The 16,146-nt window shown below is 36.1% G+C and overlaps 2 protein-coding genes and 1 long non-coding RNA gene across 5 annotated transcripts; 2 read left to right on the top strand and 1 right to left on the bottom strand.

Annotated features, from left to right (window-relative positions):
• Positions 1-483: 483 nt before the first annotated feature.
• On the top strand, positions 484-10,726 carry LOC144564032 (Zn-dependent exopeptidases superfamily protein). 3 transcript variants are annotated; one of them, XR_013514538.1, is made up of 21 exons: positions 484-908; positions 1,320-1,405; positions 1,509-1,610; positions 1,894-2,000; positions 2,075-2,175; positions 2,376-2,463; positions 2,559-2,647; positions 2,975-3,114; positions 3,518-3,680; positions 4,238-4,373; positions 4,716-4,812; positions 5,373-5,451; positions 5,551-5,610; positions 5,692-5,810; positions 6,829-6,953; positions 7,758-7,982; positions 9,076-9,264; positions 9,545-9,708; positions 9,839-9,921; positions 10,094-10,179; positions 10,414-10,726. XR_013514538.1 is itself a non-coding variant. In XM_078313525.1 (21 exons), exons 1-21 carry the CDS (start codon positions 693-695, stop codon positions 10,555-10,557), a joined length of 2,571 nt encoding a protein of 856 aa, XP_078169651.1. In that variant the 5' UTR covers positions 484-692; the 3' UTR covers positions 10,558-10,726. The 3 variants fall into 3 exon arrangements, 2 of the variants coding, with proteins under 2 accessions (XP_078169651.1, XP_078169652.1); XM_078313525.1 differs by having other exon boundaries at positions 9,076-9,236; XM_078313526.1 differs by lacking the exons at positions 5,373-5,451; positions 5,551-5,610; positions 5,692-5,810 and having other exon boundaries at positions 9,076-9,236.
• On the top strand, positions 6,990-7,535 carry LOC144564034 (uncharacterized). The gene is made up of 2 exons (XR_013514539.1): positions 6,990-7,101; positions 7,455-7,535. It is a non-coding gene; the product is annotated as an uncharacterized LOC144564034 (long non-coding RNA).
• A 323-nt stretch (positions 10,727-11,049) lies between the features above and the next one.
• LOC144564033 (UPF0235 protein At5g63440) lies at positions 11,050-15,367 on the bottom strand. The gene is made up of 7 exons (XM_078313527.1): positions 15,155-15,367; positions 14,367-14,481; positions 12,705-12,858; positions 12,052-12,148; positions 11,886-11,974; positions 11,414-11,482; positions 11,050-11,314 (listed from the first exon to the last, which is right to left on the bottom strand). Exons 1-7 carry the CDS (start codon positions 15,267-15,269, stop codon positions 11,255-11,257), a joined length of 699 nt encoding a protein of 232 aa, XP_078169653.1. The 5' UTR covers positions 15,270-15,367; the 3' UTR covers positions 11,050-11,254.
• Positions 15,368-16,146: the final 779 nt, after the last annotated feature.

The following is a 16,146-nucleotide window of genomic DNA, read 5'->3' on the forward strand; positions in this document are numbered from 1 at the left end:
GTTTAGACAGGTAGAAAAATTACCTATCTAAACTCCATGTCAAACAAGTCTGTATCAATTCCTGTTACTGCAGACAAATGAAAGAAATAAAAACAATGAGTTAAAACCAGTGAAATTTCTAACTATCTAAACTTTCTTCCAATATTACAACAGCGGCACTCTTTCAGTTTCTCTCTCTACCTTTCCATTAATTTCTATGAAAAAAATTTCCGGACCCGGGGACACGCTCAGAAAAAAGAAATTATATTTCCTCTGTTTCAGATTCTAATTCCTTGGGCAGGTGTCCTCCTCAATCAATCAATGGATCGGAGCTAATGGACCCACTCGTCAGTGTGACTAGTAAATCTGAAACAGAGGTTTTAAATTCAACAAAAACAGAAAGAATCCGCCCGGACACGCCCACCTCTCCTGAGTCATGACCCAACGAAGTCAATTTTTGGTTTGATGAAAATATTTATTTTAATGAGCAAGCAATAATTTAACATAAATTTAAGGTCCCAAGTCCCAACTGAGGAAGTTACTGTAAGACCAACTAGGTGACCACTGACAAACCTCTCTCCTTCTCTCGTCTCCAGATTCCCGAATCTCGATCGATCTACCAGTTGCTTCTCCGCTACGCATATCTTGCCACGGGAAAGACAAGCTTAGAGACAGAGAAACACAGAGAGAGAAAGAGAGGAGCGATTTCGAAAATGGTTCTGTGGATTCGGTCCATAGAGGACCGGCGGGCATTCAGGTGCCTTTTCTACCTCGCAGTACTGTACGGACTGGCGTCTTGGCTCGTCTACGTGGTGCTGCACATGCGCCACGTTCAGCCACTTGGAATGGACGCGCCGCTAAATCGGTTCTCGGAGGCACGTGCGGTCGAGCATGTGCGCCAGCTCACAGTCGGCACCGGCGGTCGCCAGGTCAGTATACTCCAACGGGGTCTAAGTTCTTTGAAAATTCATTTTGCATCTAAGTCCCTGCCTCTATAGACTATAGTTAAGTTGGATTTGGAATGTCCTTCCTGATTATTGTTTTCAATCAAGGTTCCAATGGAATGTATTTGGGTCGTTCCAAATCTTTCTTTTGCAATTGGAAGTTGTATGCTGTTTCCTGAGCTAATATTTTGTGAGAATTCTAAAATACTTTTGCGTACTTCTGGAATATTGAAGCTCTGATTAAGAGTAATTAATTTCGGTGCTTTACACTCAAGTGCTTGCTGCATAGCACCTCACTGAAGAAAATTCTACTCTCCTTTCTCGTAGAGACTTAAATCAATATACCATTTAGAATAAGAGAAAATGTTCCACCTTGATTTATGCATGTCATTATAGGAAGGAAGTCCTGGTCTGGAATTAGCAGCCCAATATATAAAATCTGAATTGGAGGAACTTGCAAGGCGTGCAGGCCCCAGTTACAGGTCAGTACAGCTAAGATTTGTGAGCAAACAGCAAGTTTATTTTTGTAATATTTATCGAGACAAAGGTGAAAATCTAATCCTTTTTTCTGCATTGGTGTCTCAGAATAGAGGTGGAGGAATCACTTGTAAATGGATCTTTTAGCATGTACTTTTTACGCCACAGAGTCACTCTTAACTACAGAAACCATAAGAATATCATCATGAGGTAATTCTGGTACCGTAATAGTATGCACTTCTATTTGAGCCACTCATCTGTGTAGTGACAACCTTGAGATAAACATTGAAATGAATAAATAACTTTAACCTTGCATTACTTAAGAAAGCAAAAACTATTTAAGTACAGGTGCCTTACTTGTTTGCGATGGATCAATGGACCAAACCAAATTGAAAATTTATTGTTCTGGTCATTCATCCATATTGAGCACACTGGTACAGATACAGTTTTCTATATGTTTTATACAGAAACTGCATAATTGAATTTATTGCAGGATTTCGTCGAATATTTCAGAAGAGCATGATTCATCATTTTTGGTTAATGGCCATTATGACAGTCCACTTGGGTCACTTGGAGCTGGCGATTGTGGCTCTTGTGTTGGTACGGATTCTTACTTTTTGGAGTATTACAGGATGGGTATTGGTTCTTATTTCATGTTTGCATCTCTTTACCAGCATCGATGCTTGAGTTGGCACGGCTCATTGTTGATTCGAAGTGGGTACCCCCTCAGCCTGTCATTTTCCTGTTTAATGGGGCTGAAGAACTTTTTCTCTTAGTAATTCCTCTCTTTCTCTCTCTCTCTCTCCACACAGACACACACACACAGAAAGGCACCATATGCAAGGACATAATCGTAAATTGTTAGGGAATAACCCAATATCCTTTTCAAGGATTAACACTAGTCTCTTCTTTTACTTTCCTTCTTTTAATTTTCAGTTCTTTTGGGTCACAAATAAATAAATTAGATTTATACAGGGTTCACATGGTTTTATTACAACACATAGATGGAGAGATAAAATTGGGGCTTTTATTGACATTGAGGCATCTGGTTCCGGCGGCATAGGTAATATATATGCCCTTTTGTTCTTCCCTCCCCCCCTCTCTCTCTCTGTATTTATATTTTAAATATGATGCAATGCTGATCCTTCGACTGTACAGATATGGTCTGCCAGTCAGGGCCCAGCTCATGGCCATCTCGTGTTTATGCCGAAGTGGCTCCGTATCCTATGGCCAATAGTGTAGCTCAGGTACGAAAAATAAAGAATGGTAGGTAGTACTAGGCACAGAGCAAAAAAGTTAAAAAAGGAGAAAATAATTGATAATAATTGGATAGAAATGCTTGATATATATCAGCCATAGGCTGCATATGGTCCTCTGGTTAGTCCCTGTATTATATGTTCAGCCCCAAATTATTCTTAATTCATGTGACATACATTACAGGATTGGAAAAATTACAAACTAAGCAAGTCTTGACTCTACAAAATTAAGCACCATCTTATTTTTTTTTTGAAGGTTGGAAGCATACGCATTAAGCACTTTCTTCACATGAAATAATAGAATTTTCAAAAATGCAGGACTTTTTTGGAATAATACCGGGTGATACAGATTATAGAATGTTTGCTGAAGATTATGGGAAAATTCCAGGGCTGGATATTATTTTTGTCCTCGGTGGTTATTTCTATCATACTGCCTTTGATACTGTCGAGAATTTAATGTACATGTTAAAGTTTTCTTTACTTGTATATTTTATATGCTGCATTGATAAAGTTTGTTATCGTAACCTCGGTGGTGCTTAAGTTGGGTTGAATCAACCAACTCCAATTACAAGATACATATGTCATAATACTATTGTCCTTACCAGTCAATTTTAGGAGAGGCATGGGCATATGTTTATTAGCTGATAAATCAAAATTAAACAAAAAGGAACAAAAGGAACCAACTTAGCTCAGGTGGTGCTTAAGTTGAGGTGTGTATTTTCCTCATTTTAGGCCCCATTCTGAAATTCCAATGCTTGATTCAAACAAAATGAACAATTTCCTGATAAATCAAAATTCAAGAATTTGATGTCTTCTTTTTCGGGTTAAAGGCTGTAAACTTTTCTTTTATTATTTATTCAGACCAGGTAGCATCCAAGGAAGAGGAGAGAATTTGATTAGGCTGGTAAAGGCATTTTCTAACTCTTCTTTGCTGCTAAACGAGGTGAAAAATTCCCATAAATCGGGCAAAAGTTCGGGTACTGACGAGCGAGCAGTCTTTTTTGATTACCTTACCTTCTTTATGGCAAGTCATCTTTTACCTTTATGCTCCTAAAATCTTACTATTTGTAGTTAACACATTCATCTAGAGCTTTATGGGCCTGTTCAGCTATATGTGGAATAGTAAAATAATAGAGGAAAAGTGGAATTTGGAATAGGCTTTTATTTTGCACTATTCTGGCCATGTTCGGTTGAAGGTGGAAAACTTGAATAGTGGAAGAGTGAAAAGTATTGATAAATGGGTCAATTCCTCTATTCCACCACCCCCATGGAATAGAGAATTGGTTCATAGCAGAATAGAGGAGGGACCTATTTGTAAAAAAACATGGGTTTGACTGCAAAAGTTCAGACTCAATTCCATTTTTCCAATATCCACAATTCCACTCAATTCCTTCCTTGTTTGGCTGGTATAGAGCCTCTATTCCAATCTATTCCTCTTTCCCTCCCCAACCAAACAGGCCCTATATATTTGTAAAAGAGCTTTTTTATTTGTAAAATGTAGATACATTTTCAAGATAAAAGCTTAGCTACACTTTATTTGTTTGTAGTTTTTCTAATTTATTCACTTGTTTTGCATTGAAGGTTATTTATTCAAAGGATTTGTCAGTAATTCTTCATACTCTGCCCATTGGTATCCTCTTACTTGTGCCATTTTACCTCACATTTCCAAATACAGCCTTGGTCTCTTTCCTCTGGACTCTAGTTGATCTCCTAAAAGGTATCATCTTGCAAAAACAAATTAATAAACATAACAGATAAATATAGAATTAAGAAATGAAGGATATGTGATTATTTCTGAAATTTCAATATTAAAAAAAATCAGGGGACAAGTGTTGTCAGAACCTTAGAAAGTAAGGGTACATGTAAAAAAATTTATAGCCTTCACCATTGTGAGGAGACCAAAAGGCCCATTATTTCCTCAAAAGATGGATATTGCAAATATGAGTTCTTCATATGAAAAAAAGAAGCTCGTGAAATATGGTTTGCCTTAGAATAATTATTCATTTGTTCAGTAATTTTGAATCTAAATTCTGTAATTTGTTTTCTATTTTCTTTTCAGGAATGTTTTTTCATTTTTCTTCTTTGATTCTTGCTATAACCATTCCTGTTATAGCTGCTGTTGTGAGATTGCTTTTCACGCAGTACTCCATGAGTTGGTAGGTATTTTAATTCCCCAATTTTTTTTATATACAATCTGTTGATTTTTTTTTGTTTGGTTTGATTTAATTACAGCTTCTAACTTCTAGTGTCTTGGCATTTCTCACTGATTTTGGCCAAATAGATTGTAGCCTGAAACAATTCCTAATGTAGTAAAAAATAATGTAAACAATGCATCTACTGAAATTAAGGGTGAAATTATTTTGTTGGTCCTGAACTATACCAAAAGAATGATTTTAGCCATTGAACTTATATTTGAACAAATTGGTTGGGTACTTCCAAAATAGGGAAAAAAAAATCAGTCCTTTCATGCTCCAACCTCAAACACCAACAGTGTAGTTCAAGATAGAGGAACCACGAGCACCAAAAAGGACTCCTCTCTCCCTCTCTCTCTCTCACACACACACACACACACTCACACACTCCCCTCAGTTTCTTTCATATCACTTGATGTTTTCTCCTCTCTTTTATAACAAAACTTGAATGAGATCATATTAGCCGCTATTTTCGGCTTTACAAGTTATGAGTAATTTGATTTCTGGATAAAATGTAAATTCAGGTTTGCACACCCATTTTTGGCTTTCTTAATGTTTGTCCCATGTTCTTTGGTTGGGTTGTTGCTTCCGAGAAAACTTTGGGTAAATTCTCAGTTCAATATCATTTTGTTCCTTTCATATTTTCACAATGACATGATATCATGTGATCATTCTAATCAATTATCGTCTTCTGGTTTGTAGAGTATAAAGGAGGAAACATACTATTGGGGTGCTTATGGCCTTTATGTTGTATTGACAACGGTGAACATCTCACTATTTTCCTATTTATGTATACATTAATTTTTTGGTCTATATTTTTCATACCAGTTTTTTTCCCACTAGGTTTATGTCATGTCGGGCTTGAGTGGAGGGTTTTTGACATATATGATGTCATTGTCTATGCTTGTTGCCTGGTTCTCTTATTCTCTCAGTAAAAGAAACTTTGGGAATCAATCTATCAGGTATAATACAAATACTTCCATACCACAAGTGGTAAAAATAATATGTTGGTTTTATTGTGTTTTTTCATTGAATTTTGAAGTTCTTAAATGTAGTATAATATTTTTCTGAAAGCTGAGCCTAAAAATGGCATAACAAGGGGCATAGTGTGTTTGCACAATCCTCCGACGAACAAAAAATCACTCTCCATGCAATATATCATGTTTCTTGGTACTTGTAAAAGACCACCTTCCTTAAATGACCATGGAAGTTCTTTTCTTATGGAATTACACTTTTTTTTTCTGAAAAAATATACTCCAATTATCTTTTGCTGAATTCCATGTTAATTTAATTATTTCCTCATTAGTCCCTAAATAAGTCATTAGTGTTAGGTTTTATAAAATGAAAGAATGAGTCTAAGGAAAACAGTGAATTCAAATGTGTGGAATTAGAGGAGAAAATTACTTTGATTGCCCTAATATGATGAGTTGTAATCGGTAAGAATAATATATTCCTGGCTTTTATTAATAACTAATAAGGAATGAATGTTATCACACCTAGGCAGCTGCTGCCGGGATTTAGAAAAAAAGAATGAATGTTATCATTTTCTAGGAATCTGTGAGAGTTCATGTTGATTATTTTTATATTCCTATTTTATATTTTTTCCAAATACTCCAAGTTATCTGGGCTTTTTGACATACACCTTTGTAGAAATCCAAAAAAGGAAAAGGACCTACAGAATGCTCAGTCTCTGTACACAAGTTAAAGACGAATCTGGAAATGAAGATTAATACATACTAATTATTGTAATTACATGTTCCATAAATAAAACCTAAAACCAAGAATAATAAACTTAAAAAGAATTATGAAATGCTGAAGATACATACTCTGTTCCTCTATAGGTGCAGAAAAATTTGCATCTTTCAGTGGGTGGACAAGGGATATTGCTATTGCTGCTAACAAATATAGGCACAGAAAACATTTTGATCTTGTTCTTTTTAATTTTAGTGCTAATGTTCTAATGAAAAAAAGGATGTATAGGTCATTGGCAGGATATGTGGTACCGTTAATACCATCCCTGGTATATAGCGTGTATTATGGAGGTTTTCTGGCGCAGTTTGTGATAGAAAAGATGGGTATGATGGGCTCCCTTCCACAACCTTATGGTATCAATTTTTCTTATTGTAGTATTTTTCTTTGAGCAGGGTTCAGATGCCTCACATCCTCATCTCTGTTTTCAAAAGTCCAAACAGTTGATCCGAACTGCTCAACATGATCTCCATATTACAATGTGCTCAGAGACCAAATGTTATAGTATTTGCTATTATTTTAGATAGGTACAAAATCACTGTTTTTGGATGGTCCAGAATCTTCTGAAAAACAGTGATTTTTTACATATCTTACAAAAATGCTCAAAGAAATTTCAAAAAAATATAACATTTGGTCTCCGAGCACATTTTAATATGGGGATCATGTTGAGCAGTCCAGATCGAATGTTTGGGCTTTGAAAATGGAGATAAGGATGTGAGGCACGAAAGACATGAGGCATTTGAACCCTACTCTTTTTCTTTTGACATAACTGTACTAATATCGAGGCCTTGTTGACTGGCATTGTATTTTCCATAAACTTTAGGAAGGGTTCCATTACGTGGGTGACTAATATCGAGGCCTTGTTGACTCTGAGGATGTCTTTGTTCAGCCATAGTGGTGCAGTTAAACAGAAAGAAAATAAAAAAAATAAGAACAAATTAGTCAAAAAAGAAGATTTTTTTTCTGGTACTCTGTTAAAGGACTACTGCCAGTCTGCAATAGCCAACTAGAAGACCCGACAGATAAGGTTAATGATATGTAATTTCAACATATCATATCATTAACCTTATCTGTCAATGGCCAACTAGAACAACCCTTTAGCAGTAATGACTTCTGAGAATTACCACATTAATAATATGTAATTTCAACATACTTTGCAGGATATTTTGTGCCAGATGTGGTAGTAGCAGCTGTGGTTGGGCTGGTGACAGGCTGGTGTGTGGGCCCCACACTACCAGTCGTCAGCCAATGGTTAGCCAGGTCATCAATTATAAAATTTTTACTTCAGATCACAGTTGTCGGCCTAGCTCTTGCATCTCAGCTATTTCCTTATAGTACTGACGCACCAAAAAGGGTTGTTCTTCAACAAACCTTTGTCACTTCAGGTCATCTTAAAGTCCTTCAACATACTTAAATTACTAATAAATAATAATGATAAGTGTGAGTATACAGTACTATGCATAGCATGGATTGGTCCATACTTTGGATCGATATCTTCGTTTTCAAGTTAGAAACAGTCTATCTAAACCATTCAAAATGATCTTCATATGAAAATGTACTCGTAGATCAAATTTTACATTTTTTACAATGTACTTACTATTTTTTTTAGATAGGTAGATAATCACTTGATAAAAACACTCTAGACCATTCAAAAGTAGTGATTTTCTACATATCTAAAAAGATTCTTAAAAATGTAAAATTTAGATCACAAGTACATTTTCATATGGAGATCATGTTGAATGATTCGGATCAACTACAACTTTGAAAACAAAGATATTGATTCATAGTGCGGACCAATCCGTGCTATGCATAGTCCCATAGCCTCACTTGATTGATAATACAGAAAGTCAACTATTTCCTGTTTTTCTCTGTAAAGTCTCAAAGTTTCCAATTTGGTTAAAAATATTCTGATTGCATAATATTTTTGTCCATACCATTGTTTGAATATTTGGATTACATACTATTGTTGTCCATACCATAATTTGCTGAGAAACAAATGAATTGAAATCTTGGTGCTAACATGGAATAAGTCATCTTGGTGTATATTTCAACAATACAATGACCATTCCACATCAGCATTAGTTAGCATTCCTGTCCTGTCAAATTCTTTACTGGACAACTGTGACCATACTGATAGAAATAGATGTCTAGGGACCAAAATTGAAGTCTCCAAACTTTAGAAACCGGGAATTGGAGGATGCTTAAAAGGACATTTTTGTGTAATATATGTTACTTGAACTGGTAATACATTCTTATAAATTGTTACTTTGTTCACATTGGTTGATGGCATCTGATTTTAAACCATACCAGCTGGTCTAGTATTGGTAAGCAAAAGGAACATACAATTTTTAATACCATAGTGGTGAGCTTCAGTATCAGATTGCTTTTTTGTTTACTATGCTGTGACTTTAACATCACTTAGGACATTTATATGCAATTCAAGAACTATAATCTAGAGCTTTTATTTCTGTGTCATAGATTCAAGCAAGATAGTAGAGTCAAGTTATGGCTTTTCGGTCGTTGATTCAAATGGATTGAATTTTCTTTTCTACAACTCACCTGACGCAGCAAGATGGCTATTAAATAATTCAGTTTTATCTTTTAAAGATGAATATCTCTCTGACAAAAGCTCTTGGGTGGTATGTGTACCTTACCTATATGATAATGGTATGGTTATGTAGCAATTGTTTAGTATCGACCGGCAATATGTTTTTCCACATTTCTGTTTAATTTGTTTTTTTGTTCCATCTTTTGGTTAAATTAACTTCGGACACGGTACATATTTGCTCTTCTAGAAATGCCAAAAATGCCCTTTCCAAATACGTTTGTGGTTGGTACTTCTTTTCCTCGTGTTTTTAGTATACTTAATATTCTGGTAGCGAGATACCAGAAATTATTAATTTTTGTACATGTATCAATTATAATACTTTAGTTTCGGTTTTTGTAGGCACTATACCCAGTCTCTTTCTTGTTTACTGGAAGCTTGAAATATCCTGCAAGAACAGATGAAATTCTAGAGCACTATAAAGACTTTCCTAGTTTGTCAATTCTTGAAACAGTACCATTGTCTGAAAATGGGCAACGTCGTGTTCATCTTGAACTTTACTTGGGGTAATTATTTCATTTTGCAACTTATAATAACCAAATTTAGTTATGAGGTAATTTGATACTTGCATGAAAATTGGAGCAGCAAGGTGAGAATTTCTCATACGTTATACTTTTCTGTGTATTTTTTCTGTAGGTCTCTATCACAAATCTGGAGTTCGAGTATTAACATAACTGGCCCATTGGCAAATTGGTCTTTCGCTGATAGCACCCTACCAGGTGAGTCTTAAAATTGCCTCTTACACATATATTCATAAAAACCCCGTGCAGAGAGCTCTTTTTATTTTTGCAATAACAGAATGGAGTTTGTTTACTTGTATAATATACCCCTGGACAAAATGGGCTTGACATTTAATCTTATTTGTTGTAATTTAATTATAATATCTTACAGAACCTCAAGCAGTAAGCGGGGGGCCACCATCATATATTTGCCGACTTAGTGGAAAGAGCCACGAAAATTGGACTTTTTGGCTGGAGGTACTTTTTATTTATTTCAAAAGGATTATCGTACTCTTAACTATAACTGTATGCAGCTGGTAGGAGTGTGGATAGGCCTTCTGACTTGGGAGAGAAAAGTGGTTACCAGAAATTAATGAAGAAACAAGAAACACAGAAAATAAATACATAAACCAAATAGTGGTACAGTGCTGGTCTGTGTATATCTTAAATTGCTATGGAGTTCATACATATACAATTGTATTGTTTGAACAGGCGAACACTTCTGAGCCATTAAATGTGGACTTAGCGGTACTCGATCAGTACCTAACTACTAGTGCAAGTGAATTGAAGAGTCTCTTTCCCGAGTGGGCTGATATTACAGCTTTCTCTACATTTTACTCAACCTATAGGTTCTGAGAATCATGTAATTGCCTTCTTTTTAGTATTTTAGTTTTCTTTTACCCATATGAATACCTAGATTACTATTCAAAAACGACATGAAAAATTGGTAGCAGCATGTGCTTATATCCCACTTGCGCAAACAATGGCTATTACAGCTTACTGTACATTTTTCGCAGGCTATTAATTCTGAAAAGACATGTAATTACCTCTTGTTTTTGTTTGACCCATAAGAATTCTAACTTACTGTTCAAACGGACATGAAAGAATGGTAGCATCCTTATATCCCACTAGCTACAATATTATTATTTTTTTTGCTAGCAAGGTGATATTTTTGCCAAATTTAGCTTCCCTGTTCTTCAGATGTGAGATTTGTAGTGATATCGACATCACATTTCCTAAAATGAAACATGCGTTTGGAACTTTGAGAATTACTATTTCGTCTTGTACAAGCGCCAATTTTATGTATTGAAAATGTCGTAACATAAATTTATGAAATAAACAAAACCATGAAAAAAGTTTTAGGCATGTAAAAGAATTATTTGCATCGTTTGCAGATATGCAGTTACAACTTACAAGTATTGAACTTCAAATAGCTAGTTGCTCATAATTCACGCAGTCAGATACCATCCCAGAATTTCAGTTCAACATATACAATACCCAATAAAAAAAATGCAGTTTAGGGCAGCTTCTAGAGTTGTATGAGTTTAGATTTTTAAGGTTGGACAGCTTCTAGAAGTTTCTCATAAACCTGCCTTGCAGTCAAGTCTTCAATCTGTGAATCAGTACAAACAATTAGAGTTGTACCTTCGAAATTAAACTAAAATGGTACTTAGATAAATGGTTTATTGAAGACTAAAAAGGTGAAACTCACAATTAGAAGTTTGGATTTATTGTTCCATCCTCTCTGAAGTGTCATCTGGGTCAACCTTAGCCCCAACACCTATTTCACATAAAATTATCAATCTATCACTTGGAGCTAGATATGATATTGTTAAAAGTATTCTAGCATCTCTTGATCTTGGTTTTGTATTGCTCACAACTATTATCAATTAGGGATGTAAATATGTGCCGTACCGTGATAAAGTCAGGTTTTTATGTGTTGTGCTGTGTCATGACCAAATTGGGATGGACGGTCACAACACGTTAGTCACGCTGTGACCATATGTGTCATGTTCAAATATGACCAATCATCTTTGGTCACTTTTTTGATCCTCATCACGCGCGACTCGCATGACCATGTGCCGTGCCGTACTTGGTCACGACGTGACTTTTTTACATCCCTAATTACTGTCAACCACAATTAGTGAAACAAAAAGGTAAAGATAAGAAAAAGAAATACATGCCTTGCCCATGAATTCAAGAAGTTCATTGTTGGCTTCACCTCGAGCAGCTGGAGCAGCTATTGACACTCTTACATCATCAGCATTTACTCCTACAAGGGAGAGGTTTATAAACTCACTGGGGAAAAAAGAAGCAAATAACTAAAACATAATATGAAATTACAAATACTTGTAATAGCTGAGCGCTGGGACCGGTCTTCTACTTCAATAGCTACCTGAACAAGCCCACCTTCAAGCTGAGATATGCACGGTGGCACTGGCGCATCCTACAAAATATTTCATCATCCTTGAGTAATTATATTTGAAGCAGGGTTCTTTTGCATAACAGTAAATATCTTATCTCATTTGCAAATAGCACTCAATATTAACACACGATTACTATTTGCAATGAGAACTACAAGCACTTAAGATTTCCACAACTAGCACAAAACTGTTATTTTGATTATGATGATCAGGTATTTCCTTTAAATATTGACCACTTTGCCTTTAACCTATCTTAAGACTATTCTCCCTCCTAAGCCAAATTGAGTTAAAATCAAGAAAAACAAATTGATATGTTACATTCTGAGCTTAGACTAATTCACATGGACAGAGTAATTGTGGTGTCATTTATCCTTTATTTCCTAAGACCAGACCTGAGGCGTGGTTAATAACAGGAACAATTCCATCATATTGAGGTGCAATTGCATAATCTAGAATAAATGAAGGCAATTTAAGTTAAAGGTGGTTCAATCACATAAGAAATGCTAATTGCAGCTTAACTGGGGCTGAATTGATGCTTGAAAACAATATTTTGATCCACATTCAGATAATGAATTGTACCTGGGGGTTCGTTTCAGCTGCAACTGAACTTAGTGCACCATCTACAACATAAATAAAGGAAGCATTTTGCAAATCCTCTTCAGCCCGGTAACAAACGAACAAGTCACAACCTACACAGGCCATTCTAAACTGCTTCTCTAACTTCCCTTCGCCTCTACAACAAGTCAAACATATATAATCAGAATTAATGAAGAATTAAAAGTACAATAAGTTGCGAACCGTATATTTAAATCCATATCTAAGTTGATATCAAATAATTTAGGCTACACCAATGACCACACCACTGGTGTACCATCCAGTGATTTGAAATCGGCTAACTGCATTGAAGAATTACAATTTAAACCCAAAAAGGAAAAATTTAGACCAGACCTAAGCGCCTGACCTGACTTGCATTCTTAAAAAAATAAACTAAACCAGATGACCCAATTGTTGTTCGTACAATAATCTTTTACGTCTATTTGACTAATTTGCAAAAACATACAATTATTGAATTTTACGATTTCTTCTATTTTGAGAATATGTAGGTCTAAGAAGAGTAAGAACTGTTGAATAATAAGCTTGGATTGAAGAAATCATGAAGACCCTTATCAAGAATACATATTGTAAAATCAAATGCTTGGTAAAGTATGTGTGAGGTTGATTAAATTGAGATAAAACGTTATGAACGTTTTTAAAACGTTGGTAACGTTTTATAATAATCAGAAGCTTCAAAAGAATCAAGTTATAACGTTATAACGTTATACAACCGTTGTAACGTTTTACAAACGTTATAACGGTTGATAAACGTTGTAACGTTTAAAAGCTACAGAACAACTGGAGTGCAGCTGTTCAATACAAACAATAAACGTTGTAACGTTTATAAATCGTTATAACGGTTTTGAAACGTTGTAACGGTTATAAAACGTTATGTAACGTTTTTCTAAGCTGTCAGAGAATTAAAACCCTAAATCGTATTTGAATAAAACGTTGTAACGTTTAATAAAACGTTGGTAACGTTTTATGTCAAACAACTCATTTTTGAGCTGCCACTATAAATAGGTGAGTGAGGTTTTCTTCTCACTTACCCTAGCCGACCCTAATTAATTCAAAAGTGATTTTCTGAGAGCTTAGCCTACTCCATTGTTGTGAGAGCTTAAAACTTCAAAATCCCTCAAGCAACCTCAAACCTACTTCACTAATTTTGTTATAGATTAGGTTAGAGTGATCTTTTGAGTGTTTCTCTTGTGTTCCTAGACAATCGAGACCTTGTTCTCATCTCTTTGAGTTGGCCGTTTGACTTCCCGCTTGGTGTGTAAGGGCTCAACGGTTCACAAGTTGTAATCCTTTCGTATTGGGTAATAGGAAGGCGCATCTCACAAGGTTGCGAAGCCCCGGAGACGTAGGCCTTTGTTTTGCCGAACTCCGTTATCACCCCGCGTGTCAAATTTCTCTAAACTCATCTATTTACTTTCAATTGCAATTTAATTTCAGTTTTTGAGCAATTAGAGGTGCCCCTAAGTGCAACACCAACCAGCACAATATCAAGTGACAAACACGCCGAAACATCAACTCAGTGTAGAATGACCATAACCTGATTTGATCTGATACAAACCCAGCATGACCAACATTTTTGCTGCCTCTACAAACAAATAAAATTGACTTACAGGTGAGTATGAAAGTTACCTTTTAAGAAGGATTTTTCCGGCCTCCTTAATATGAAGCCTAGCAAGGTACTTTGTCTTGTCCAAAACATAGGCCTTGTCAGTTTTCCTTTTTGGCATTTTCTGCAATTGCGTATCTTCAGAAAAAACAAATCAGTACTGGGCAATTAATTACTTTATCTTTTAATCTATACCCCTAAAAGAGTAATGTTGTGTAGTCGATTTTATAACTGTACTATATGCATTTTCCCCGAAAAAATAATTATACAATCAATATAGCCTTGGTAGTCACTACCAAGTTTTCAAAAATAAAATAATAATAATAATAATTGTACAAATTTGGTTCGATTGATACCCTAAAGACTACTTCTTGGGTACAAGGCCTTAAGGGTGATCCAATTGAATTTATATAACTATTTGTTAGCTTGTAACTGTTTGATGGAGGATTGGCTTCACCCTATTACCGCAATTCAAACCTCAAACTGGTGACTTAGCATGAATAAATTATCAGTTCACACAAGATCAAATACAGAACTATTCACATTGCACTATAACCAGTGGGCTCTGGTACGAATCCAAGCTTAATCAGGACAGGTTAATTCTCATTTTAGCTCTTTATTAGTTAATTGAGATTTCTTGATGCCAAATGAAACGATTGCAAGCTAATTTGTTGCCTTATCATTAACAAATCGCCAATCAACTCGGTAAAAGAAGAAGCCTGAACCAACACACTCCACTGATACTAAACCAGTTCGATCGATCGATCGATCGAGAGTGAGAGAGAGAGAGATAGAGAGAGAGAGAGCAGACCGGAGATGAGGACGTGAGAGGAGCAGTGCTTGCAGTAGTAGACGAAGAGTTCCGATTCGGGGCCATCCTTCGCCGCGTCCTCGCTCGAGTAGGTGTGCGTCGTCCTCTTCGGCATATCTCCTGTTTCTCTCTCTCTCCCTCTTTATTCTATATGACTCTCTAGTTGGAGAGAGTGGAGAGCAGCAAGACGCAGACGAGCCGAGCGCGCTGGATTGAAGGCAGATAGAAGTAGAGAGAAGTGGAGAGGTAATCTGTGCCGTCGATGCCCTTCGATACAGAGGGATGGATCTTGATCAGCATTTGCGAGTCCACATCCTCTGCGTTAACGCACCATTTGAGTTTAACTATGGACCGTTCGATCGGACTTCTTTAAGACTCGTGTTGACATGTAACGGATTGGATTTCAACTTAAACGATGCATTAACGCGGGTTACATGAATTCTGTGCTGTTGCCTGGGTACTGGGTCCGGATCCCCTAAATAACCCAATTTTTTATTTAGATCCGGACTGGTCCTATCTGACTCCGGATTAATCCGGTCTGAGGTAGGGCTGTAAATGAGCCGAGTTTGAGCGAGTTACCTCCAACTCGAACTCGGCTCGTTTAATAAACGAGCGAGCCAACTCGAGTTGAGATAATAATAACGAGTTGTAGAGCCAACTCGAACTCGGCTCGTTATCAACTCGAGTTGGCTCACAACTCGTTTATAACTCGTTTAACCAGTGATATTATTACAACACAAGTTCAAACTCAGCTCGTTATCAACTCGAGTTGCCTCACAACTCGTTTATAACTCATTTAACCAGTGATAGTATTACAACACAAGTTTAAACATATTTTGCACGAATCTCAAAGCACAAATAATAGTCTAGATATTCGGATTTGATTATTTTGGAATTTATTGTGACCAATAATTTGCAACTCGAGTTATAAATGAGCGAGTTGGGGCCAATTCGAACTCGGCTCATTTATTAAATGAGTTGGCCAACTCGAG

Source organism: Carex rostrata, chromosome 13, assembly GCF_964058835.1.
Source record: "Carex rostrata chromosome 13, lpCarRost1.2, whole genome shotgun sequence".
NCBI lineage: Eukaryota > Viridiplantae > Streptophyta > Magnoliopsida > Poales > Cyperaceae > Carex > Carex rostrata.